The sequence below is a fragment of the Betta splendens genome, chromosome 5 (assembly GCF_900634795.4).
Source record: "Betta splendens chromosome 5, fBetSpl5.4, whole genome shotgun sequence".
NCBI lineage: Eukaryota > Metazoa > Chordata > Actinopteri > Anabantiformes > Osphronemidae > Betta > Betta splendens.
This window is the reverse complement of record NC_040885.2, coordinates 16,752,512-16,779,140: the sequence shown is the minus strand read 5'-3', so window position 1 is coordinate 16,779,140 and position 26,629 is coordinate 16,752,512. Positions and strand designations below refer to the sequence as shown.

The window sequence follows — 26,629 nt, the reverse complement described above, 5'->3', positions numbered from 1 at the left end:
TAATTTTCATCCTATCCTTTTTATTTTAAAATCGCTTGCATATCTAACAGGTGTTTATAGGATTTACAATATAAAACTAACATTTATATTTTAAACATAACCATGAAGGCCAATCATATACTTTTTCATTCATCAGGTCATTACACAACAAAGCCATCAGCTCTCAATAGATGGTGCTATAACGCAGCTACATGTACAAATTTCAGTGGGTGTTTTAATCAATGAGATTTATGATCCATCTCGCTCACCCTCTTTGCACTCCAGTGCCACTCGGGACTCTAGATTGTCCATCTGCATCTGCAAACGTTTCAGAGTCAGGTCGTTCTCGTGTGACTTTCGTCGGTAGGCCAGTAGGACTATGATGACAATGATGAGGAGCAGCCCTCCTCCAGCTGTGATGCTGAAGATGGCAGGGAGGGTGAGCAGGCTGTCGGACCGGATGTGAACTTCTCCTGGAGAGATGTGAAGGCCTCCTACCTGAACCTGTGTAATAATAAATGTAGTAATGTGTAAAAAGAAAAAAAAAACATTAAAATTATGTGCATGAATTCAAAATATTATTGCAGATGAATTAAACTTAAAATTCAGTATGAGATGTGGGTAGTTTTTCCAATCAGCTGCGTTTAATTAATATAACTTTTAAAAGTGAGCTAAAGGAGAGTGCAGTCAATATGTCTGGGGGGGATGTGCTGTAATTGGGAATCTATCAGACCATGAGTGACAGTGACAGAAAGACAGCGACTAACTGAATGCCTGTCGTTGACCCACAAACACAGTGACGTGCTATACAGACAAACACTGACCCACATCCAACAAGACAGTAGATCAGATGCACAGACAGCCCGAAAACCACTGAATAGGCATAAAATGCTTTAGACTGACCCGGACTTTGTGCTGCCCGGTGAGGTTTGGTGGTTCACAGAGTAACTGAGTATCAGACACAGTAAGAGAACAGGGTGTATCTCCAATCAGCACTGTGTAATTAAGTCTGGCTCCACCAGATGCAGATGGCACCAGGTTGCGTCCCTGCAACAAAGAGGAGTGTTAAAAATAACAACAAACACAAGAACATGCAGTCCTCACACATTAAGAACTAAACAGCTGATTGAAATCTTAACAGGCAAAGTTCGCGTCTGAGGCATCCAAGGTGCTTCTGTTGTTCTATACCATCTAGTAGGAGAAAACACTAATTAGACCTGCTACCCAGGAAGTGCAAGTTGCAGGATTTTACACCTTTGAATTACTTTTGTGGCCTATTACCTCAATAAATTATTACCATGGAATTTACTACCATGCAATTACTATAATTGTCCATCTTACAGGAGCCTGGCAGCGTGTAGAGTTATATGGCTTCCTTTTTTACCTAACAATGACAGACTGGCTTGGAATACGAGCCAAGGTGCCATGACAGACACAGCTAGAGAGTCCAGTTTTGGGAAGGCACACTGTGCAAAAGAAGAAAAAAATTTTAGAATCTACTGAAAAATAGCCATGACCTCATTTTGACAGGATGTACGGTACAGAGGTTCCCAGGGATTGTCATGGGAAATTTTCTTTTTTAGAAAACGATACATAAGATAGAAACTGCCAGTTGAGGTTTATTTTTCTTTTTGACTTGTCTGAAAAATGAGCTTAATGCTTTCTAGTGTTGTACAGAACTGACTGAAGGAACACACAGAGATCAGAGGGCATAGATGATATAAACATACTGCATCTTATTTATTAAAGGAAAGCCTCATTACTTTGAGTATGATGGGAGCTCCAGGTTTTTGTTCCAGGACACCCGATAGGCTGAGTGGCTCCAGGTAAGGGTTGGGGTAGTAGACGAAACTCGTGTTGTTGTACGTGAGCAACGCTTGGACGTTGTTGAAGACGAAGCCGAACTCATCCACATGTTTAATCGTCTCCTGCTCTGCGGTGTAATCCGCCTTCAGAGAGGGGGCGAAGCAGCTGATGGTGGTTGTGTTCATTACTTTGCACACCTGGAGAAGAATCGGATCAGTGCCCCAGATTAGACATCGCTGTACAGTCCTCAAGCTAAAGTATGTAAGTACATGGCAGAAAACGGATTGAAACATTTTTGGTCTTTTTACGCTGCTTAATAATGAGCAGATGTAAAAGTTTGCTGATTGATGACTTAATTTAACAGAAGCGATTGACATTCCTACTCTCATTTTAATGTCCAGATGTTCTGAAGGCTGTGTGATGTTTTTCAGACTGTACACTCACCATGGTTTACAGATGGTCTCTTTAGTGTTAACCTACATAATAGGAGACTAAATATATGCCTGGCTGTTATTCATTAGCTGCTGTACCAAGCATATTTACATCCTCCTATCCATATGTTCACCTGTCTGCTCTTTGCAGCCTGTAAATGTGTGTCAACTGATTTGCCACTACATTCTAGTCACTATTTTAATGTGCAGTACTGGCTGCTAAGATAGATACAGAGACCATGGAAATTTGATAATAAGGAGAGCAGAGCCACACACACGCAACCACAAGTTGATGTAAATCATCACAATTTCTTGATTTGGGTTAATACCAGTTTCCTAAAATGCATCTTTATAGCACTTTAAGTTAGTTATGTACTTTCTCTCTGGAATACTACATTACTTTACATCGTGCCTATGTTTCTCGTGCAGTCAAACTCCTGATAATTTACTAGGTCCCATCAATTCCTTCAGCTCCAGGCCAGTTTCTAAGCCTTGGTTTTATCCAACATTTTATAGATAGCTCTAAGTCAATTATAGTAATTGCTTTTGTGATTCAAAACATTTTAAGCAATTCCAGTTATGTTTTTGAGATGTGTGTGATAAAGACCCTGCCCTCATTAAGTTTACCAGTGACCTTCTTTTAGGAGCTGATTTCGGCGAAGGTTCAGCTTTAATCCCTCTGGATCTCAGCTTTGCCAATGACACTGTAGTGCATTGAGTTTAATTGACTGGCTAAAACCCTGGTTTGGTATCACTCAGACACCATTTAATTGACTCCTCACAAACATCAGTCTTTACTAAGCTTCTTCTGCTCTTATGTTTCTTTTAAATTCTTTGACCTGAGCCATGTTATCCTTCAGTACAGTGATTTTATTGGCTGCAGACCCTGCCTCACCCTTAGCTGAGACATCTTTAAGCTTTTCACATCATTGTGTTTTTCTACTGGCATCTTTTTGGAATCTGATTTTAACATCATATTGGTTGCTTTCGATGGCAAGCCAAAAGTTTACTCCAGAAGTATCAATATTTCTTTGGAAAAGTTATGTCTCCAAAGTCAGAAAGGTGGAGCTAAAGTTGCCATTGGGGCGCCAACACTTGGAATGATCAATCACTTAGAAGTGGCCCGCCTGAGAAGATCAGGCCAGCAGAATCTGCACCATAAATCACCTCCAGAAGTTGACTTGTTTTTACAATCTCATTGTGGAATGGACCACTTTGTGTGCAACCTCTCTCTAACCTCTTTGTGTATGAATGGCTTCAATTTAACAACACCAGCAGCTATGATATTTTAAAAGGCATTTCCTATATTAGATTGTTCTGTTGTATTTCAAGATACTGTTACTGTTAATTTTCTTGCAGTGGTTAGTGCTTAGACAGCATGTTTTGAGAGAAGTTTTTTTTAATTCTTTGGCAGCTCTGTACGTAGTTACATCGTATTCACAGTTAAAACAACCCAGCCATAAAAAAACATATATAGTTTACTTTTTACTTTCCAAAACATTAGGACAATATGTAAAAATAAAATGCAGTACTTAAACCACAACACTAAATCTACTTTGATGTAATTCTATCTACAGTAACTATCAATACAGAGCAGCTCTACTGAGCCGTTTTCAATCGGCTCCAGTGAGATAATCAATAAAGGTTGAGTGCAGTATATTAGCAGTCATCACACTCACATTGACAGATTCCTGGCCGGCATATTTAACTCTGACCCGCGGCTCCTGAACAACATCCAGGTTGGTCCCAGTCACTGTCAGCGTGGTGTGTCCACTGTTTTTGAAGAGAAGACAAAGTAACAGGACATTAACAACTATGCAGAACATACTGTATGCAATTACACACATCACAGCCAGAGACAGCCCTGATACAAGATAGAAAGTGTAAATGGATAAAGACTACAGGCTTGACTTTGGTTTTTGACCCAACTGTTTCTATTAACACTGTAGGTTGTAGGGTGTGTGGAGGTGAAGCTGGTGTGGCACTTGCTTTTTGTTATTGGCAGAGGAACCAGATCAAGCATCAAACAGCTGGCTGCTATTTTATATTCATACTGTACTTGACTGTGAGGCTGGCGTAGCATTAAAAAAGCTTCTTGTTTACATGTTTGTAATACACTCAATTTAAATAAACCACATTCTTTAATCTTTTACATAACCTGAGCTGCAGTGTAAGCAGAGAAACAGCAAAGTGAATTGAAAAGTAGAAAAGGAGATATATAAAAAAAACTGGGCAGTCTAGTAAGCCTGACAGAGTGCCAGTCTTTCTCTTCTCATACTTCAAAGGCTACCTAAGCTTGTAGGGCCACATAGTGGGTCTGCACATTCATGATGAGGGCTCTTGATTGCAGCTCCACAAAGCTCCTCCTGTCACTAGGCTGAAGGCCAGGGTGTCTCTCTGAAGTCTAATCTGCTGGGACGCAGAGCTGGGTAATCCCATCCAAACCCAAATTAAGTGCCATCTTTTATTAATACAGGTAACACACCTTTCAAGTGTGCTAGAAATACTTACGCAACAAAGTCACTTTAATTGTTGCAGTTGCAATCGTTCATGTAAAATCCATCGAGAATAATTTTGTAGAATTAAGATTCCGATCTATGTGTTTGTATAAAATATGCTGTATGAATGAAGTGAGTACACAATCAATCAATTCAATTATCATTAAAACAATTCTTGGCAACTTTAGGTGTTTTTAGTAATATATGTGATGCATTACCTGGTGATACTCCATAGTGGTTCGATGCGTTGGACTGTGGGGTCTTCAATATATTCGAAGGCCAAACTCCCAGGAACTTGGGCCCGATCGACTCTCAGACTGACCTGCACTGTTCCTGCTCCCGTCACAGATGGCGCAGAGAAGCACACAATCTCTGACATGGTCCTCCTGGTGGGAGTACCAGCATAGGCTTTTATTCATGCCTTTGATAGTGACTGCCCACTCGCTGCTGCAGTGGCAAATCTGTGACTTCATGCAGTTTCTGTTTGAGCCATACACTATAAGGGAAGAGGATTCATCATAGTCTGTCCCATCTCCTCCTCGTTAGAGACATTAGGGATGGAACACTGTAATTAGAGGGTGCTCTAGCTAATGGCTTTCTCACCTCACCCTCCTGACTCCTGCCATGTGAGGCATTTTGAACTTTAAATAGATATCTATAAATACACAGAGAACAATACTCACCACCAGGCCTCGCAGAGCCTGCTCACAAATCATTAGCAAGGTTTTCATTTAGCACACTAAATTTTATCTGATGTGCTTCAAATAGAGCCATCGCTTAGTAGATTTCAAAGTGATTTGGGAGCAAAATCTTGTTTAATATGTTTTGCATGCACTCTCCCTTTAGCCTCTAATGTCATAAGGAAGGCGAGTTTCAGATAGAACAGGAGGCGTTTTTATCGGCCTTACCTGTACAGCTCACAGGTCTGGTTACCAAAGTACACGTTAACAGTGCTGCCTGCACCCAGATTCTCGCCGACGATGGTGACCTTTGTGCCCCCAGATTCAGGTCCTCTTCCAGGTGTCAGTGCCAGCATCGAAGGGACCTGTGGAGAACTAAAATCCATTAATGTTTCATTCAGCGTAAAGTCCAACACCTGTACTAATAGCCTCAACTGACTGAGCAAAAGTTACTGTTACTGTTTGTTTCAAAGCAAATGCACAAAGTAACTATGTTGTAGCGACAGAATTACCACAAAGGAGTAGAGCTGGGAGGACTGTGCACGCAGTTCTGGTCTGCATTCGCCAACGCAGAGTTTAACTGGACCTGGAGCGCTTCCCTTAGGGGCTGAAGCCATCATGCAAACAATCCTGCGGAGGCAAAAGACATGAGTTCATAAAAAGCACAACTATGCATACATGTGCACCAAACAGGCAGATACATAACAGAATCACGGCGCTGTATCACATTTGTTATGAATTGCACAGGAGGGAAATGACTTTTGCAGACCAGTGTGATTGAGGCAGACATTCATAGAAGTTGTGGGTCAATACCGAAGACCATCTTTCTTCCTAATGGGAAACCTATAACAGCAATATAACTCAAATGATAAACTACACCCCTCCCCGTCTCCAGTACGATTACCACCCACCATTACCTCTGGTTGCCATGACAACATAGGGGTTTTTTCTATAAATCAGTATTGGCTGTCAGGTCAATAAGATAAAGTGTGTCATGAATAAATCATTATAGCTACTGACCTCATGCTGAAATTAATGCTTGCAACAGCTGTAATGCCATGTTTTAAAGCACTGTGTGCAGCGAGTGAGTGGTCCTGCCTAACGCACTGCTCTGCACAGTAAAAACAGTTCCCCCATACTATAAGAGCACCCAGCGAACCGTCCCTGCCCAGCCCCTCTATTCATACATCACAAGAGCTTTCTAATTTTCTGTGGACGTGTTCTATATTTTACATTTTTTTGCAAGGATATAAATAAAGTCCCGGCAGCCTGAGCCCAATCCCATTACATGGCTATGAGAGAAACACATGGCTAACAGATTGTCCCTCCAGTCAGCAACATGCGGCGCATTTCAATTACAGCTGTGCCGACAGCCTCATAGCGACAACGACACAAAGACCGTCTCTTCCTTTGGCTCTGATTGCACCAGAGCAATGCAAAGCCCCCCACGCAATCCCACAACCTGATGAGCCATCACTAGGCTCCAGCTTATTCACAGACCACGCTAGTGACTAGGAGGAAAACTGGTGCCTTGTGTCTGTGTGTATATTTGCACAGCACTGTATGCCTATGTACAGTACAGCACGGAACAAATCATGTGTGAGCAGGGGAGGGGAGGAGCGTCTTACTGCTCTGCAGTGATGTAGCCCTCCTCCTTTGCGGTGCACTGTACTCCTGCCACCTCCACGTTACCCTTTAGCTCAGAGAAGGACAGACCCAGGTTCAAGCCCTGGATGGTGACCAGTGTGCCCCCCTCCAGAGGCCCCGCCACTGGACTGACCTACACAGGCAAAAGAAACAGCTAGTAAGGTGACATGGGATTGTTTGTCCTGTAGATTTCGCTTAGTATGAGCCTGTAAATGAGCCGTTTCTGTTAGCTGCATAAGTCTTCATGGAGAGGATTAAATTCATGTAATTAATTACAGTTTAATTAAGACCTATGTGGATTTAATAGTTTTCTAGCTCTGTTCACCCCTAGTAAAAGCATCCATCCATCCACTTATCCATGTAAGGGGTCGCAAGGGGTGTTGGAGCCTTGGGAGGTGTGGTACACGGACAGATCCCCTAGAGAGTGCATTTAGGGTGAATTACTAGGTCTTTATAAGTCCTAGTCTGAACTATTACTGAGGGTTTGAATAGACTGTTCAGACAGACTGTATCTGCTGCTGCACTCCAAATTTATTTTGTCAAGTGGTAACTTTTATTGATTAAGGTTTCAATTTTTATCCACTCAGATGTTTGTTACTTCAAACAAACTTTTTAATAAATAATGCATTAAATACCAAAGCCTTCAGAAACCTCTTGTCCACTGTCCAAAGTTAAGCACCCCAGGTGGAAACAACCTTTGGCAGAGCAGAACAGGGGCAATGCTGGAGCAACACTTCCTGCACTCTGGAGCAGCACTCGGTGGTTGATTCATTCTGCTGCAGCTTTTTCAGAAACACTAATAATGTGACAGGGACTTCAAAGACTAGCAGCTCTTTGAAGTGTGAGAGCCTTGTATCTCGGTGGCTGACCCACTGTGCCTTATTGAAGAGAATGAACAGGAGTTTGTGACATAAAAGATCCATCACCACTCGCTAAACAGACTGAATTCGTTTAGCTGTCAAGCATTTAAGGTATTCAGCCATCAAGGACAAAAATGTGAGGTAGTGGCAGCTAAACAGGGACTAGAGGAAGCTGGAAAGTGATCACAAAATCAGTCTGTTGTTGCTATCTTGAATTTTATCTTTAGTTAATGCTATAGTAAAAGTTACATGGACAGTTATAGAAACAGACTTGTGTGACTAGATATTTACATAGTACCTCTCAGCCTTAAAGCTTAAGCGTTTCAACATTTAACTCCCAGCTGGTTCACAGTTTCAGAGTTGCTGTTATCATCTTGGACCTGCAGTTGCTGAGAATGATACAACTTCTCAAAAAGTGTTCACCCTAAATAGCTGCCGGCCCGGCTGAGAAAACTCTTGTTTGTATAATTTAATGACATCATCTGTTGGCGCTTGGTTACTTGTAGGACTGGGTAAGAGTGCAAGCAAACAGCAAACCTCAGTAATGCGTGGGTTGGTGCACTTGACATGCTTGGCAGAAAGGTCCAGCCAGCGGCTTGCGTAGGGAGAGATGGGAGGACAGTGCTGCCTCATGGTGCATTTGCCCTCACCGCTGCACCAGCCGCACTGGAACTTCCTCTCGGCTCGCAGACACATGCCACAGCTGTCCCGCTGGGCACTGCACTTGTAGAGGTGCACTGGAGGATAACACAGAAGCAGTTTGGTCAGTGTGCAATCAAGTAGTTTTCCCCTGCTAGGATCGATGTTTTTATAAAAAGACTTTTTTTTCATGCTGTGTCAAATCAAAGGAAATTCTTGTTGGAGACACAGCAGGTTGCGCTGTGACAGATCATAGAAACGAACAAACTCAATAATCTCCACACTTAACCAACACATGTAAATGATGTGTCTGTGGCTACACCATCTTGCATATATTTTTTCCATCCTTTTTTCCAGCAGCCCTCAGAACCAAACTTATGTTTTACCCTTCACCCTCTGGGCGCCCAAGTGATTGGGTGCTTTTTGATAACACACCCTGCTATTGTGGAGTTTCACTCAAGGCCCTTTGGGAGATATGAAGTGCTCTCTATGACCAATCTTCTCCCTTTAGATTGAGTGCTTTACACTTCTCTGACATAGTAGTGATGGATGGCAGAGGCACCTTTAATCTTCTCTGGATTGTCAATGATAAAATTGCCGTTCCATACGATGGAGAGGTCCACAGCCAGGTCACTGATCTTCACACCCTCGTACATGTACTGAAAAGCAGAGACCGAGAATGAGGGAGTGTGCAAAAGGTACATACGGTACAGGGAGAGAGAGTCAAACACAGACAAGGGATGGAGTAAAAAAAGATACAGAGAAAGACAGAGTGGGGGGAAAATGAGCCGATGAAAGGGCAAGCCGAGAGGAGAGGCTTTTAACCATCTGTCATTCCTGCCGTGGCTGTCTGCTGCTCTCCTTTTTGACATGTAGGGACACAAACCCTGGCTGGGGTGGCCGATCATCCACATCTGAAGAAAATGGCCTTTTCACTCATTGTCACGGAGCACGAAAGTATGCTTTGCATAGAAATTTACTCTGTCATTTGCATTTCCTGTATGCAGTCTGACAATACCAGTCAACAGGACAGTGTTTTAAAATGAGGATTTTCCTCCTTAATGTCTCCTTCCTAACTCTCCTCCATGTCGCTCCGCTCCTTTCTTTCGGATGCTGTTCACTTTCCTCATCACTCTCGCTCTCTCCTTCCTCTGCTCTCTTCTCAGTATGCTCCCCACCTCAGGCGGTATTCAATGATGTACCCTATGTACCTTGCCTACACAGCCTCCAAGCTGTCTGCCTCATTTGACAGCTGTGAGACTCACACTGGGAGTGTTTGAGGCCGTACCGAGCTGTTCTGGCACTGCACGCTGGTGCTGTTGAAGCGCAGAGCCGTGACACGGTGGCTGACACCCTGCACGTGCACCACGCACTCGTAGCCGCGCTGGCCCGACTGCGGCTGGGGAAGGTTCCGGGCCTTCAGGGTGATGGGTCGGACCTCGCCGGCTGGAATGAGAATTTCCCCCGAGTGAAGGAGCTGAGGGCAGTCCTTTAAAAACAGTTTACACACACACACATAATTGTTCCATATGAGCAACAGACCATTTATTTTTCATAACCCTTCATACCCTAATACTCCCTGAAGCAAAGTGAATGTGGTACAGTATTTACTAGGTTTGTGTCTAATATTGAGTCGACATTATGGTGTGCAGTATGCTGTACATGTATTAATGCATTTTTGAAGGTTATCTACACTAAAAACTGTACTGTATTTATTTCACATAATACATATCAATAAGTTAGATAAACATGACACACTGTAGTACATGAATCACTAATCCAAACAAGGTGAATGTACCGTATGTAAAAGTGACCTGATGTAAAACCGTATGTACTGAATGCATCCATAGTGGAGGCTTTGGTGCAGTATCTGTCCGGTGTTTATTCAATACCATACTATTCTCTGCTACTTCACGCTTCACAATATGTAATATGTTCAAGGCTTTACTGAAGCTCTCAATGTTCTCAGCAGGTTTTATAGTAATCTTTGTTATTGTTATGATAGACTCCAGATTCCGAACATATGATCGTCAGAACAGCATCTGAAGTGATTTAAACAAGCCTCATTGTTACAAGCTGCAACATCAAAGCAATGAACTTGATAACACACAAATACAATTAAGCCAATAATTAACATCCATTAATGTAAATGATCCCTTCTGGATAATGTGGGGTTTTTTTCACATGACAACAGGATTTTCTCATGTAACAAAACATTAACTGTGCTTTGCCTTTGTGACTTTTTACATTTCCAGTTTCACATTTTTGTATATATTATACCATAATATAGTGACACTGCTATAAATGCTGCATTCTAGCATGACTGATAATCCTTAAAAGGTTTGATTACTGAGAGTGTTTATGTTTAAATCATGTATTCGGTTTGATGTAAAGGTGTCACAGACGGGAATAAATAATGGTCCTGAAAGCTGCACCTTCATCAGCTAATGAAACTGTCCCTATGTTAATGTACCTCTGAGGCGTTGACTCTGCCCTCCAGGAAAGAACAGCTGCTCGGGTCATGGGTGCACAGGTTGCGGTATTTACACCAGTGGCAGAGAAAAGTGCTGTTCACACAGGAAAGACACCTGCAGGACGACAGTAACACATTACTACACACCGTATACTGGTGCTAGTACAACCTGTTTTACCCTCAGTTGTACTGCATTTACGCCATGTAATTTGTTAAAAGATTAATCCCTCTTCACTTCCAACCCATCATCTTCCTCTCCTGAGTGAAGCGGATTGGAAAGGGGAGACTGATAAAGGATTACGGCTATTTGCTGAATTTATCATGTCAGCCTGTTTCATGGAAAGATCAGACTGACATGTTTCTGCACCGGCCACCTCAATGTGTTTGTGTAGTAGATGACAGAGAATGACCTTGAACATGAGCTCTTAACAGGACAGGACAGTAATTGTAAATAAGTGTTGCTGACACAAAGCACTGTACAGTCTACATTTAAAACCGAAATATTGGTATTTAACAGATGTTTTTAATACCTTAATGTATTTAAGGTTTCAACATTTAAAGTTGCCTCTCTACCTCCGGATTACATTAAAAAAAATCTGAATGTCATAACTGACTATTTGACGGGAAGCATTGTGCAGCATCTTTGGCTGCGATTCAGCCAGCTGCAGCCAGCGGTCAGCTGCGGATTAAAGACAAGCTAAAACAAGCACGTTACACTGCATTTAATCATATTTTGGTCAGCAAACAGGCTTTGCATATAACTCTGGGGCAAGAACTGAGAGGCAAAGAGATGAGAGAATGGAGATTGTCGGCACACAGCTGTTGGTAAACCAAACGGAGCAATTGGTGATTTCAAAAGTGAACATGTCCTATTTTCCTGGAGGGGCAGCGCACTTTTATCATAGCGCTGCAAATAAAGTCATGCACGATCAAAGTTCCTCTGAATGTGAACATGCAATGAGATGAAACTATGCAACCAGTCAAATGCTCAGACAGTATGCGAGATACAAATGCCAATAAATGTAGAGCATAAACATAAATGGTATTAATTAGCTCCCGAGTGTGGACATGAAAGTGTGAGCCTATCTATCTGTGTAAAGAAGAAATTCAGGGAGCTGGGTATTAATAGAGCTGGACTAGCAGGGTGCTGCAAACACTGGATAATTAATTATGGAGGGTGATGCGATGCTGAGGTGATGGAGGTGGTGGGCGAGGTGGAGGAGCTGGGTTAGGAGTGTGTTTGGTCTGAAATATTAATCACAGGAGTTCACAGGGTCATCCTGCTGCTAATCGAGGCCATATTGGTGTGGGGCAGATGTGATGAGCTTCCAAGTATTTCTCTGTAATGGCTTAATTTGGTTGTATAGGGTCAGTCATGTCACAGTCAGGGAGCATTGTGAATGGATGGCATGTGTATCCACTGTAGGCCAATTTCCTGCGCTTGGCTATGAATACGCCGTCAATCAAATGTTCCCTCTTTGAGTGAAACTATTACTGTATGTATCCCTGAATCTGGCTTTTGTGCATTAAGAGTTCAGTGTGATTCAGGGCACAATTAAAGGGTAGTAAAATGTAAAACATTAAAGGTTGCCAGCTACATGGCGAAAACACCTGAAAATGAAAGGGAACATTTCATTTAATCTTAGCCGTGCAAGTAGTAGTTTCCATGATAATGCAGTAAAGTAAAAATATATCATGTAATTTAGATTTTTTTAAGCCTTTTTAAAAAATTTTGTTAACGGTTTGATTCTGTGAATACTCAAAGCTGCTGATTCACAGACTGACTTGATACCAACAAATGCAGCCAATTGGCGTTCTTCCTGACAGGATCCACCTTGTAGCAGAGTAATTGTTATTCAGATTGAAATACTCATGTCATAATCTACTGTTATAGTAAATAATGTTGGCATTAGCATAATGGCTGAAAGTCAGAAGAGCCTTTCTGAACAGTTAGGAACTGTCCATTAGCACAGTAAAACTGATGAGCATTCAAATGAAGTCCTCTTTAATTTACATTATTTTATCTGCCCTAGGCACCAGAGCAAGGCTTGAAATCTAAACTGTTTTATACACTGTCTGACAACAAACACAATCTTCTGCCAAGGCATTTTGGGGAAAGTCAACTTCAAAAAGGCGTGTGTGAGTTAGAGTAACGCTTATCTATTTAAAGGTCCTAGGAGACTCCAGGCCTGTAGCAAAATATAGGAAAACGCTCTATGTGCATAGAATAAAAAGCCCAAACATGTAGTATATAATGACTGACTGCCTAAATGTGTTAGCTGTGTCTAAAGTCCACAAACCGCTGGTTCAAGCCTGAAACAAGCAGGCTTTGGCTAATGCATTGTGTTGATTTAAATGAACCCTGACAGATAAATTGAACTCACAGGTTATCTGACAGCCGGATCTTAAGTGGGCCTGTGAGCATCAGTACATCATTGCCCTAAATTAAGCTGTTCTCCACCGTTCAGGGTGGGCGGCCGAGGCCGACGGCAGCAGAAGGTGCACTCACGTTCGATGTGTGCTGCAGTTGTAGAACTTCACCTCCGTGCTGGCGACCATTTGACCGGTCTCCTTTGAGTTGAGACGAAGCTCTACGCCCGCCCAGTCTGACGGAAGAGCACGAAAAGCCCATGAAAGAGAGAGAGTGATTGGAAAGAACAAAAACAAAACGCAGGAGGAGGAGGTCAAAACGGGAAAAAACATGAATACTTTTATCAGACTCCTGTAAAGAGCCACCTGGTGCCTGCGTCTCAGCAAGGGCGCACGGCTGTTGTCTTAAGAAAGCCTTCAGTCAGAAACTTCAAATGAAGGATTACTGTATACGCTCAGCTGAATTTCTGCAGCTGTTTGGTGTTTATCAAACTCTTTGGATAAACAACAAATGCAGTGTGGTCAACTGAAAAAAAACATTTTTTTTATATGATATTGAGAAACCACTAAATGGCGCTTTATTTCTAAAGACCTGATTTCTGATCTCACCTTGTCCCTCTGGTATTTGAGGGACCTCCTTCCCGGCTGGGGAGAGGCACATGACCCTGTTCCCTTTAACGTGACCCTCCATCTGGGCCTGCTGGCCAAACGAGCAGGTGATTCCAGCAGAGAGGTCTGGAACGTTATTCACCTCCAGCAGAAGCTAAAACCGCACCGAGGGAGAGGAGACGCTTCATTAGCGTATTAGAGTAAGATGATTAGCTTGATAGTCACACGGTATGTTTCCATTAAATGCAAAGCTACAGCCAATAGTTGATTTGATCAGCTCCGCTCAAATGCTTGGAGGAACAGGGAAGTAGTTGGTTTGGCTGAATAGCAAAAGCTGCTATCTGCATGTTCAGTGATGCTGGTAGGCATCATTTGTTACATTTGGACTGGGTTGCGTTCCCCTGTTTCCCTCCAGTCTACATGGTGCTAAGCTAACCATCTCCTGGCTCCAGCTTCACATTTAACATGTTAAAAGATAAAGGGATTTTTTTCTAAACGTTGAAGTGTTTCCTTTAGATAATGTTCCTCAGCTCCTACTGTACTTTACTGCTCTGTGTTCTTGGCTGCTCTACAAAAACATGATTTAAGCTTTTAGGAAACGTAATCAACCTTTTGGCAGATGCATCAGAGATGCAGACAGAGGAGCTCATTGCTACAAAAACAACTCCCACCTCTTTGCATTTCTATCCCATCCCACACTGCATGCGTTTCAAGTAACATAGATACAGCTGATGGCATGCAGGGAGAATCTCCTCACCCCTCACACTGCTAACCTTCTCTCCCAGGCTCACGCTTACTGTACATGTGGCCGTACAAGGCTACGCGCAGCGATTGCTCATAAACATGGGCGTCGTCAGTGGAGTGAAAGTGCAGTGATTGGTGGAGCGATACGCAGACTCACAGGGACGCTGTGTGCTGATACAGCAATGCTGTCAGGGTGAGCGATAACCTTCACACACTGGTCAATGTCAGTGGCGAATCGGAACATCTCCTCCGCCCTGTGACACCGGTCTCTCCTTGAGCACCTGTGAAGCAACAAGGACTCTTTACAAATGTATAGCGTGACATGAACAATCATTACAATGATGTTGTCATAACATTTTGGACATTTGTGTTCCTGTTCCTGGTGAGTGTGGTGATCCACTGGCATTTGTGGTTTTGTTGTTCAAACCACTGCAGAACAGACAAATGTAGCTCAGCTTGTGTTTTGACAGCATTTGTTAGTATTCAGAAGATAATGAACATGGTAAATATGACACCTGTCCAACAGCGGGATGTCTGCACGGGCACTGTGAAAATTAAAGCATGCTGACACCAGCAAATCAATAGATATTCTGTGTTCCTGACGCTGCTGGCGCAGCTGTAGGGTTCTGTACATTAGTACATATTAAATGTTCTGTTTGAAATTTTGAAGTCCTACATCCAATAAGCAATTAAACCTAAGAAGTGAAAGGGTCAGCAGCAAAGTATAAGTAAAAATAATGTTAAAGGGAGATTCAAAGCAGAAGTCAAATGAAACAGAAGTTCCACAGGGATGTTAAAAGTTCCAGCTATTTGCCTACGAAGTTGTAGAAAAGATGTGTTTGCTTTCTTTTAAAGAGGCAAAACAGAAGTTTGGTCTATAAGCTGTAAGAGACAGTCTGTTCTTCAGTATAAACACTGCATTATAAAGAGCAAGAGTCGCTCAGCTCAGTTAAAGCTTAATAGCAAATTCATCTGGCGTTCTGGCTGTACACCATTATCTCCTCCTTTTAAATGTCTAATGTGCACAGCGAGGGAGACGGTGCTTAATACACTCAGATATTACGGGGGGGTGGCACCTCACGAAAAGCTCAAAGAGCACTGGCGCCTCGGCTGTAATTACAACACAATATGAAGTGGGAGTGGAAACGCAGAGGCAGATGTTGCAGGCAGGCGTCCTTCAGGTTCTACAGGAGTAGAGACGGTCACCTTCTGACCGCTCATCAGCTGAAGTGTCTCCAAAAAAGGATGCCTTTTATCTCAGCCTGTCTTTCATTGCCTTTTATTTGCCTCTTTTATTCAGCGTGTTTTGTCTGATGGGGCCATTTGTTCCTTTTTCCTTCGGGCTTTTCACATTTCCAGCTACAGCCCCCCCCCCCTCACCCCTCTTCCACCGACACTTTGTCAGATAGGTGCTTTGGTACAGCGAGCCAGGGGTGGGAAAGCGAGATCCTGAAAGCCGTCTACTCTGCCAGAGCCATTCAGAAGCTAGAAAAAGACCCCAATCTGGATTTAATAGACAGAAAAATAAAGTAGCCTTATTCCGCAGTGTGAGGGATCATGATTCACTTTGAGTTACTTGAGGGAGCAGCAGCCTATCTATTCACTGATAAGTGTGAGGCATTAAATTAAATAAATAGCATAATGGGACTTGCAGACAAAGTCAGCACTCAAGGAAAAAAGGAAAAACAACAGTTTAATGAGGTAATTTAGATTAGGACTAAACGCTTTTTCTTGTCACTGCGCTCACAATTTGATAACAGAGAGAGCTGCTGTTTAAAAAAATGTCATCATCAAGACATCGCTCGCGGACATGCAGACGTCATATGATGAGACAAAAATAAATCCCTGGCTGAGGTCATATTTTTAGGCACGGCGGCTGGTTCAGAAACACAGGGTTTTAATCTCCTGAATCCCCTTTGCTCCATATCGAGGTATTATGCAAGTTAACCTGGGGGTCAGATAATTAAGATGGGAGAGATAAGCTTGCTCCACCAGGTCCATAATGTACCCTGGGTACGGAGGGGTCCAGTTGTGAAAGTGCTGCCACTGCGAGGCTAATCCCTCCCTCCTCCATTAGCACCAGGCTGTCCTCTTGTCTGACTGACAGTGAAATCTGGTGGGCCTGCAGTGTGTGTTGTCCTAAATAGTGCAATTGGAGAAGGATCACAGTGTTCAACAACCACTTACTGATTTTCTCTTTTCTGCCACCAGCTGTTATAATGGTGAACTCCAGGGAGTGGAATAAATCTTAGATATTAAACTGCACAGATCATATGGCCATGTGGTTTAGTTTATTTTTAGCTTCCCGTGAGCTGTTTGGTAAACAGTAATGTTGTGTTTTAATCCCTGGGATGTGATGTGTGTACGGGAGGAGATAAAGTACGCCGACTTACATATTATAGAGGACGCACCAGCCACAGTGGGGGTCACCGGAGCTCAGACACTCCGCACATGTGCCGTACTGCTCACAGGCCTCCACAGGGACCTGTGCCACCTAAAGCAGAGAAGGTGCGCTTTAAAATGCATCACATAAAGATATGCACATGCAGACGAGGGAATAAACTACAGGCAAATTAAAACGGCACTTTCTCGTATATTTGCATATCATTTTGACAAAAAGTACATTTTTGATAATTCCAAGTCATCTTCACGCTCAGGAGGAGTAAAGCCCAATTTTGGCTCATGTTTAATTCATGTAACACATTTTTAAGCTATAATTAAAGATAGTTAAAGAAAATGGGTGTGAATTCCTGTATTAATTTTAAGTTAATGTATTGGGGTTATAGAGGTGTGTCCCTGCATTTCTAGTATTTAGTATTAAAGTTCAAAGCTCCTTTTATTAGTACACTACGCGTATGTTTACGCTTCAGTGTTAGTTTTTTCAGCAAGGAACCTTTAATACACTAAAATCCTTTCCTGCAGTTTGTGACATTAAACAGATGAAGGGTGTGTTAGTTGAAAGTCATGAGAACCCAACCTCCTCATTCCTCATGTAGCTGTAAAACCTAAATAGGAAATACATGTTATTATATGTAAGTAACTTCAGGAGACAAATATAAAATGAGGAGTTCATAAAAACATTCTCCTTCTGCTTCACTGACCTGCACACGGTTTTTTGCATCATTCGTCTGACTCTATTTTCCAAATCTGTGTGGCAAAAGTTTAAAACATTGCTGTCGTAGAGTAGAAACAAGGTCAATGAAGGCGTGGAACCAAAACATCCTGATGAAATAATGAGGCGTTGTGATGAGGAGACACCAGAGCCCATTTCATCATTTCATCGTCTGTTTAGCAGTAAATGGGAGCCTCGTCAGAGTTCACGCTGGAGAACGTCCCGCGGGAAACGAGACCTTTTCTGCTTCCTGCTGCTGCCACAAATCTGCAACATGCAGTTATTTCTTTCATTCTGCTCACGGGACTTTAACCAAACAGCAAAAACACTGTAAAATGTGAGCGTAATAATTTGAGAAGCCGCAGTCGCGTATCATTTTCTGACCTCACCATATGTGGACAAAGGTTTTAGACGTCAGGCCGCTGCCTCCACTTGCACTTAGAACTGTCTGTGAAAGCGTAAGCTCCAGCTCGGCTTCGCCGCGACGGCCCCTGCATATAAAAGCAGGCTGGATGTGCAGCCTGAGCTGGGCTGTTTTATGCTTAAGTTATTATTCCAGGTCTGGACATATGATGCAAGCAATTTCCTGATGTAAGCAATCACAAATGAAGAGTGGATTATGGATTAGAGTGTCTCCGGTGTCTCGATAGCATAAGTGGGCGCTCTCTCACTTCTGTGTTGGCAAAATGGATTATCTGCGGCTCCCTACGAAATAACTTTCTTTTTTCCAAGTTCAGAACTCATTTGGCGCATTCCATTAGCAAAGTGGTTTGGCAGCGTGGGAGGGGCCGCGGGCTCTAAGTCCATATCTGCCACAGAAGGAATAATCCATGAATTGTTGTGGTTTGGAAGGCGTCTAAACTAAGTGAGTCGCTCTGTGGCTGTTGGGCAGTGTGACCTTTACAAGGAGAGCGCCGTGGATCCTCTGCTTTGTGCCGTCTGGCAGAGACTCAAATGTGAGGCTCACGCAGTATTTTCTTCAGTGGGACCTGTGCTGTGGTTCCTCCTAACTGGGCAGGAGCCGACCAGACTCAGGCTGTTTGCTGAGAGACAGAGTGACACACCTGACTGGAACAGCAGCGTTACAGCAGCGTTTGGTAGCTTTAATTGATATAGTCTACGCTGTGATAGGCACCAGCACTGTTTTGTGATAAAGACACACAAATCGCAGCCGCGGCGCGTCAGCCGCTTGCGTAGCTCCTGCAGATCTCGCTGTCCAGAAAATGAAAGTCCGGAGATATCGCGCAGCATTGTTGTTTGTAGAGCTTTTTCTGCTCAGATGCTTTAATGCACCATTTCCCACAAGCTTAAGGCTACTGCCCGTTAAATGTCACTGTGCACAGAGAGACGCTGCTCTGCATTTAGACTCACTGACAGCCAGAGAGGCGCCTTATGGCTCAACAGTGTGGACGCACAAACAGCTGAAAACGCTGAGAACCTGTGGAGGCTGTGACTGGCAGTGAAACCCGACGGACAGCGTGGACCAGTCAATTCTACCTTTGTCCTGGGTTCATCCGTCGCACACTGGAGATGCCTCTTGAGTCATTCATGACCCAACTCCACATCTATTATTTCTCATCATGCTTTTGTTTGTCTTGTCACATGTGAGATAATTTCCTCAGCAGGAACCTGAACCTTTCAGGCAAATAAACAGCAAAGAACCGCTGCACTCACGAGAGGTAAATTTTTAGATTGTTCTCTCGCATTGTGTCCATCACAGAGTAAACGTCTGCGCTGTCCAATACACTAATCCACTGCATTATTGTCTTGTCAGTTCATTATCACTTCTGCGCTCATCTAGTTTTACTGAAACAAGACCAGTAGAGATTCTAGGTCGTTGCACTGCCTTCATGATGAGGATATAAAAAATACAATGCAACTTCAAATATTTTAATTAAATGTTGTGAACTGGGATACATAAGACTCATTCATTTTCAGTTTCATTACTGCAGGCTCCACAGACTCTAATTCAATACAGCTACCTCCTTGAGAATACAGTGAGAATTTCCACTTTTAGTGAATTAAAGGAAATATGAAATGAAATATTTGCTCATTTCTGTGGTCCTAGATTTCCATTTTCACCCTCTCATAGCCCGATAAGCACACAGGCTGCACAGCAGTGATTACAAACCAGCACTGTGTGTCCCTCACAAGGTATTTCTGGGGTTGCCAGTGAGAATAGGGAAATATTTGAAGTACTGTAGCTCTGCTAATCATCATTTATTTATTTCAAAAAAATACAAATCACATTTTCAGGAAGGCCGTAATTTTCTCTAAAAACTAGAATCTGTGATTTGGCAATTTGCTTGAATCCTTATCTGGAAATGGTACAAAGAATTGTTTTTATTACTCAGCTTAATTGTTCTGTGTTGTTCTAATTTGGAGTGTGATGCAATCTTGTCAAACCGTACTTAAAAACAAACAAACCAGAAGCCCAGTTGTGTACGTAGCGTAAGCCTAAGTGACAGAGCTATGCTGTTTCAGATGCTGTACATTATCCAACTGCAGAGCAGGGAAGGTAAACACATGCTGGCGGGTGGCTGAGAACTCAAGCAAAGGTTTTACATTTCTCTGAGTGGAAAACCCTGCAGCAGCTTCCTCCCTCCTCTCAGGTTTAAAGTCTTAGCCATCATTTCGCAGACAGACAAGTGACATTCAGCGCAGGCTACTCTGCTTCAGATGCTTAGCGCTTGCGTTCTGAGAAATCATCAAGTGTAAGACGCACAGTTAGAAAACAGATTAACTGCTGTGAGGATTTTTTATCTTCAACGCTTCCTTAGTAATATTTTGGTGCAAACAAAGACACACTAAAACATATACATAAACACATACATAAACATAATATTCCCTCACATCCCTCCTGATTCCCTCTCCTCTCTCTTCGCTCTTCATCATCATGCTAGCCCTGCATGTTTCACTCGGCAGGAGACAGAGGAGCTCATTGTTATTCCGCAAGGGTCGGCAGATCTCAGCCAAATCTACCCGTGCTCTGCTCCTCATTCCACATCATTCCCGCATTGTTTGACTCCCAGCAATCAGAAAATCGCTCATCTCTGGGATCTACTGGAAATCTGGGAGTAAAGCCCTCTCCCTGGGGGATTCCTATCCCTTAAATCCCAGGGGAAAACTGAGCAAAGGGAGGGGAGACAGGGAGAGGAAGGCTTTACTCAGCTGCAGGCACTTGAGGACTACAAGGCTGTTCTAATATTGAGAGAAAACGCCCGGCTGAAGTGGGTGCAGCCTTCGTTGGCTGTTATGTGTCAGTGGAGGCGGAGTGAAAAGAGTAGCCGGCTATCTCCTTGAAGGAAGCATGTGTCTCTCATCGAACGACCAGAACTCATCAATAAGTGATGCCCTGTCTCTTCCAGTCTATTACACAGAAGGCAGCGCTGCCTTGAATTGTTTTAGAAGACTAACACAATGCCATCTCCGCTCTCTTGCACTTCCTCACATGACTTCCCTTGTTCCCCTAAACTTTGTTTCTGTCCGACGCTTTAAAGCTCCTGGAGTTTGGTGGCGCTGTGACACAGCTGCAGTCGTGGCGGTGCCCTTTGCCTCGGTGTCCCGTGACTCTGGCTCAGTGGATTCCAGTAGTCAGAAGACAAGCGGGAGCCGTGATAGGGCTTCTTTTTTTTTCTTGTGTTTTTGGACGTACTGGAACCTAATCCCATTTCACAGTGCCATGTAGCCGCGCCAAAATAATCACTTGATGGGAGTTGAAAGTGATTACCACTGTTCACTCTTATCTCCAATGAGTGCAGAGAATATCGTCCAACAACAACAACAACTGCTTGGCTGTGTGATGCCGGGCCAAGCGAGGAGCAGACGAGGGCCATGCAGCCCACAGAAAAAGCTGCTAATGGCTTTTCCATGGGATATGTGTAGTGTACAAAAGATGCATGCTCTGTAAGTCGATTCGCATGGATAACTAATTAGAGCACCGGCCCCTCCACTTACACAGAGTCTGCATATTTAACCGCCTCTACTGTAGATATACAGTTTGTCAGTGTTGCAGATTTGCCATATTGCCTTTTGAACTATTTTGTATTTTTGTGAGGATTCAAGATAAACATTTCATTTAGCATTATTTTACTTTAAAATAAATAATTTTAAAATAAATTTGTTCGACACTTTGAGTTGAACAGAATAATGCGAACACAAACACTCGGGGCCAAAAATGCATTTTTACATATCCTAATAAGTTAGATAGAAAATAATCCTTTTGAAATAATGTTCGTGTTTTAGTGCCAACTCTCCAAGAGTTGCCTCCAATTTCATGTTTCCCATACCATATTTCAATCAAGGACATGTCAGCATGGCAAATGGCGGCCGTCAAAGGAGCCTGACGCCACAGGCGTCGCAGGCTGAAGTACGGGCCGACCATTCACTACATCACCCTGCTGCTCAGAGTTTCTCCTGACAGCAGCAGCAGAATGAAGGTGTTTCCTCACCTGTCTGTCAGACATGACATAGAGAGAGTTTCTGTCCAGGGAGAAGGCCATGTCCCGGAGGATGGGGCTGCTGTCCTTCATCACAGTCACTGTCTCGTACAACACCCCTCCCTCCAAAGGGCCGTCCACTCTGATCTGCAGAGACACACATGAACACAGAGGCGATGAGACAGTGAGACACAGTGACTGAGCAGTTACTATGTGTTTGCTGAACGACATCTGTCCTCTGCCATATATCATTTTGTGCATCGGTATCGATCTTGTACTGACTAACACAAAAACTGGAAAAATGTGTTTGTTGTGTGTGAGCAAGAAGAGAGTGAAGAAAATAAAGCTCCACTCATTCAAATGATGCATCTGAGTTTAGAAATGCGGTTCAGCCATCTAATCTGACTTCAGGCACCAATCTTTTGGGGCTCATTAAGTGCAAGCATGGATAACAGATGTCCACCGTGAAGGGTTTTCGATTCCTTTTTCCCACCTCCGTCTACAAACAAGATGTGCTGTTTCAGCGAAGCAAGCAAATGAGCAGGTCTGTCTTTATAATAAGTGGCTTGCCAATGCTGGCGTTCTCAATAGGAAGCTGTGAGAAGACGTGGAAATGCTTAGGAAGATACATGTGAGTGAGGTAGTGACTAGTCACAAAAGCCCATTAGTTTGTACAAAACTGCTGCTCTGTTCACGTTGTTTAAACATTGCTATTTATCCAGGACAATCTATAAATTTTATTTTTGACATTAAGGCTCATTGGTGCAGGTGAATTAAATCATACAGTAATGGCAACTTGACACGTATAAGTCAAGAATGTTAAATAAGAAAGCAAAGTCTAAATAAAGCATTAAAACTGGAGCAAAAACCATCATTTGCCTTGCAAACCCAGGCTGAGGCCCAATTTAAAATTCCTGGGAGATTGGATCATTAACCATGTGATGCAATTACAGTAAAGTTGAATTAATTTCTCACTCGTTATAATTTAACTAAATTTAAGATAATTAGGATTTGGAGCAGAGAAGTGTGGACGTGTTGTGAAATGGCTGCAGTGTGACTATGCCAGTCTTCCCGACATGCATCATGATGCACTTAGATGCAGGGGCTTAGGCAACCTTGCCGTTCAAATCAAATCTGAGTGCAGAAGATGTTGAATTGTTCTATGCTTGCCAGGCCCAGCTCACACACAGTGGCTGAGCCTCTGCAGCCTTTCTCAATGGGGACAGTCAATCAATACAAACTGATTACATGATTGGGTCCCTTGGGCACCGAAACTTCATCAATCAATCACGCCTCCGTCTTTCAGGCAGCTGTGCCTCTCCAGCCGTCAGCTCTGCCAGCCAAGAATGGAAAGGGAAGAGGGAAAATATGTGCAAATGCGTGTGCTGCCGTGTGTGGGTGGGAGAGTGAATACTGAGGGAAGGTGGGGCATCATCTTCCACATTTGAAAACACCAAAGTAACCAGCTTAATAGTGATGCATGATTCCCGGTTGATTTCAGAGCAACCTACAGAGCCTCCAGTTTTCCTCTCATTCTCATGTCACTGAAACCTTTTCTTCGTAGGCAGATATTTGTCAGTGCTGCGCGTTCTCTCTCTGGCCCATTGTCTGTTTTCTTTCTCTTGCCCCTACTCTTCCTCCATATCCTATTCCTCCTCTCCCTCAGAGTCCCACGCTGTAATGGAAGTGGTTCATATTGTGTTTTCCCACACTTCATTTCATAAATAGCACGGATCAGAAGATGTAAGCATTTCTGTGGTGAAACCATGTCTTCCAAACCCCAAAACAAGCAACTAGAGGACGACCAGTGCTGAGCGTGTGAGGTTGACCAGGGGTCAGGGGAACGGGGATGATGTCAGCCAACACTGACCCATCGTGGCCAGTTTGTGGTGTTGGATTTCAGCAGATTTAAAAGTGGTTTTATCATTTAAAACAGGACTGACCAGGCAGGATCCATCTGGGAATACAAACAGGTCCTCAATCTCTCCTTAAGCCTCGCAGCTCCTTAATGAGAGTAAGAGGACTTTAATTGGTTTTATAATGAGACTGCTTGTAGGGAATGACACAAAATTAGACAAACACGCACACACTGACACATCTTATACACACACACACCATCAATCACTGGATACAGGCATTGTGTAAATGTATTGAGTTCATGATCACTTGTTGGATCAATGCATTTTAACTGATTGTGTCGCATGAGAAACACACACCCAATGTGCAACATTGTGTGCAGTTTTAGCACAAGTGCAACACGTTTAGGTTTCGTGCTCCGCATGCCTTCTAGTATAGTTACCCTACACAGCAAACTAACCAAGGAGACAAACGTCTGGGGTCCAGCGAAGGCAGAGACCTGTGCAAACATCAGTGCAGTGTGTTCTGTGTTCGTGTAGGCGGTAGGTCTGCAGCCTGAGCTCCCACTTTTGTTACCTCAATTTCTGCTGCATCTTATCTGTGCACACACTGTACTTACATTGTGTTCAGATGCATTATGACATTCTATTGTATAGTACATGTACCGTAAACTGTAAAATAATGCACATCTGGTGGTCCTGTTAGCTTTGGCCCAAGGAAGTGCTGCAGTACTGTTGCTGGGGCAATGCACTGGAATTTAGCATGGCATAGTTCTTGAAGGAGTAATGAAGAGAGAGTTCTGATTGGCTGTTGTGTTTAAATATCAACCGTCTGACCAGGATTAAGCTCAATATTTATCATGCATATGTTCCAGAAATCTTTTAAATTTCAATTAGACTCCTCTTTGTGCTCCTCTTGTTCAGATGACCTTAGTGCGCTTCTCATTTCATTCTCTCCCAGTGTCTTACAGTTAAAGAGGATATATATTTAACCCATGAATAATATTTAAGCCAATAACAGCAATATCCTCCCTGCTGCTGAAATTCCCTCCACCGAGTCTACGCTGGATATAAACAACCCAGCTTAACATGGCTTCCACAAACAGATACCGTATGCAACCTGAGCCCATGTGCTCTTAAGCAAAACAGCCATGATTGGGTTTGCATCTTAAATGCTCGGCTGCACTCTCATCCCGTGAGAGCCAAAGAAAATAACAAAAAAATACCCAGACTTCTAAGATGTCACTGGGCTTGAACTCGGTTGGCTCCGCTCTGAAACTCTCAGGCTGTGCATGAGCAATACACTCATACAAACGACTCTCCTGTGAGTTGCACATATGGGCTTGATTCTGAGATTAATGTCAGGTGATGATGGTATTTATGCTGTTACGAGGCATGCGTGTGAAAGTCCTTGAAATGCTGTAGAGCTGTAAACCCTGTAATGCAAATAATTCCTGTTAATATGTTAACAACCATCAGCCGTTAATGTGGGTCCATACATGTCCAGCTGGTCTTTGCCCTTTGGAGTCACCCAGATGAACTGGAGGCCATAAGGATGATGGCCCAGGAGGGAAGGAACCCTTTGTTCAGCCAATCATTCCCAATCTGTCACTCTGACAGGTTCCTGTCCCTGCAGACCGGCCGGTGCAACTCTATCCAGTCTGATGGTTCATTTCAACCTTTCTGTTCCTTCAGTACATGACTTTTTTCCACTAAGAGTAAAGAAGTTACAATTTGGCAGAAAACCACACAACTTTCCGTTATGTGGGAAGAGGGCACAGAGTGAAAAAAGACTGGACCTGAAGTAGATGTACTGTACACAGACTGTACAGTAAGTAAGCCGGCGTTTGGCAGGGAGTTCACAGCGGATGCTCCTGGGCTTGGCTCGGTACCGTGACACAGGGCGCGCTGCAACATAAGGCCAGACAACTGGCCACCTTTATGGTTGAGCGGCTGTGCATATGGTCCAATCGCGGATCACAGTCGAGGTGAGCGGGCATTGATTAGCCCATATATCCATCACGGCTCTGCGAATGCTAATGAGACGCGTCTGAGGCTAGAAGCCCCGTCGCTAATGAAAACAAAGAGCGTTTAGGGGAGGAGGGGTCGCTGCGAGGTGGAGGCGTGCGTCACGAGACACCGCTAATCATTCGGCCATCACATTAACTAGCGTCACCGAGAGACGAATATTGATCGCAGCCACTAGACGCTTCAGACGCTGGCGAGTGCCCATACCTGAATGCGATTAGCAACTGGGTCAGAGGAGAGGTCATGGAGAGCGTGTGCCTGCCTTTGTGTTTTTAGGGTTATTGTTGAAAGCTTCCACTTGCAGCAGCCAAATTCTCAGTTGTCTCCCCTTCAGCTGCATGGCCCCCTTCCAATTCTCCATCCCACAATTTCTACAACTTGACCACAGTCTCCTCTCAGTCTCATGTTCACTCTTTTCTGTCTCCTCGAGGACACGGTTTCCTGCTTTCTGTTTCCTG

The 26,629-nt window shown here is 43.4% G+C and overlaps 2 protein-coding genes across 19 annotated transcripts in view; one reads left to right on the top strand and one right to left on the bottom strand.

Moving 5' to 3' along the window:
• LOC114855320 (olfactory receptor class A-like protein 1) overlaps window positions 1-26,629 on the top strand; it is a 99,576-nt gene that overhangs the window by 30,725 nt on the left and 42,222 nt on the right. The window lies entirely within an intron of this gene.
• LOC114855266 (plexin-A2-like) overlaps window positions 1-26,629 on the bottom strand; it is a 56,486-nt gene that overhangs the window by 11,578 nt on the left and 18,279 nt on the right. For 2 of the 3 annotated variants that reach the window (XM_055508993.1, XM_029150282.2), the window contains exons 4-20: window positions 22,300-22,434; window positions 17,130-17,230; window positions 14,894-15,017; window positions 13,993-14,146; window positions 13,523-13,619; window positions 11,014-11,128; window positions 9,829-10,029; window positions 9,103-9,199; window positions 8,439-8,638; window positions 7,023-7,174; window positions 5,907-6,024; window positions 5,623-5,759; window positions 4,933-5,100; window positions 3,896-3,989; window positions 1,743-1,982; window positions 883-1,026; window positions 249-483 (exon numbers count right to left, since the gene is read on the bottom strand). In XM_055508993.1, the coding sequence (XP_055364968.1) occupies window positions 249-483; window positions 883-1,026; window positions 1,743-1,982; window positions 3,896-3,989; window positions 4,933-5,100; window positions 5,623-5,759; window positions 5,907-6,024; window positions 7,023-7,174; window positions 8,439-8,638; window positions 9,103-9,199; window positions 9,829-10,029; window positions 11,014-11,128; window positions 13,523-13,619; window positions 13,993-14,146; window positions 14,894-15,017; window positions 17,130-17,230; window positions 22,300-22,434 (2,512 nt within the window). Of the gene's footprint in view, window positions 1-248; window positions 484-882; window positions 1,027-1,742; window positions 1,983-3,895; window positions 3,990-4,932; window positions 5,101-5,622; window positions 5,760-5,906; window positions 6,025-7,022; window positions 7,175-8,438; window positions 8,639-9,102; window positions 9,200-9,828; window positions 10,030-11,013; window positions 11,129-13,522; window positions 13,620-13,992; window positions 14,147-14,893; window positions 15,018-17,129; window positions 17,231-22,299; window positions 22,435-26,629 lie in introns of those variants that run through there. The other variant, XM_029150285.3, reaches the window with a different exon arrangement.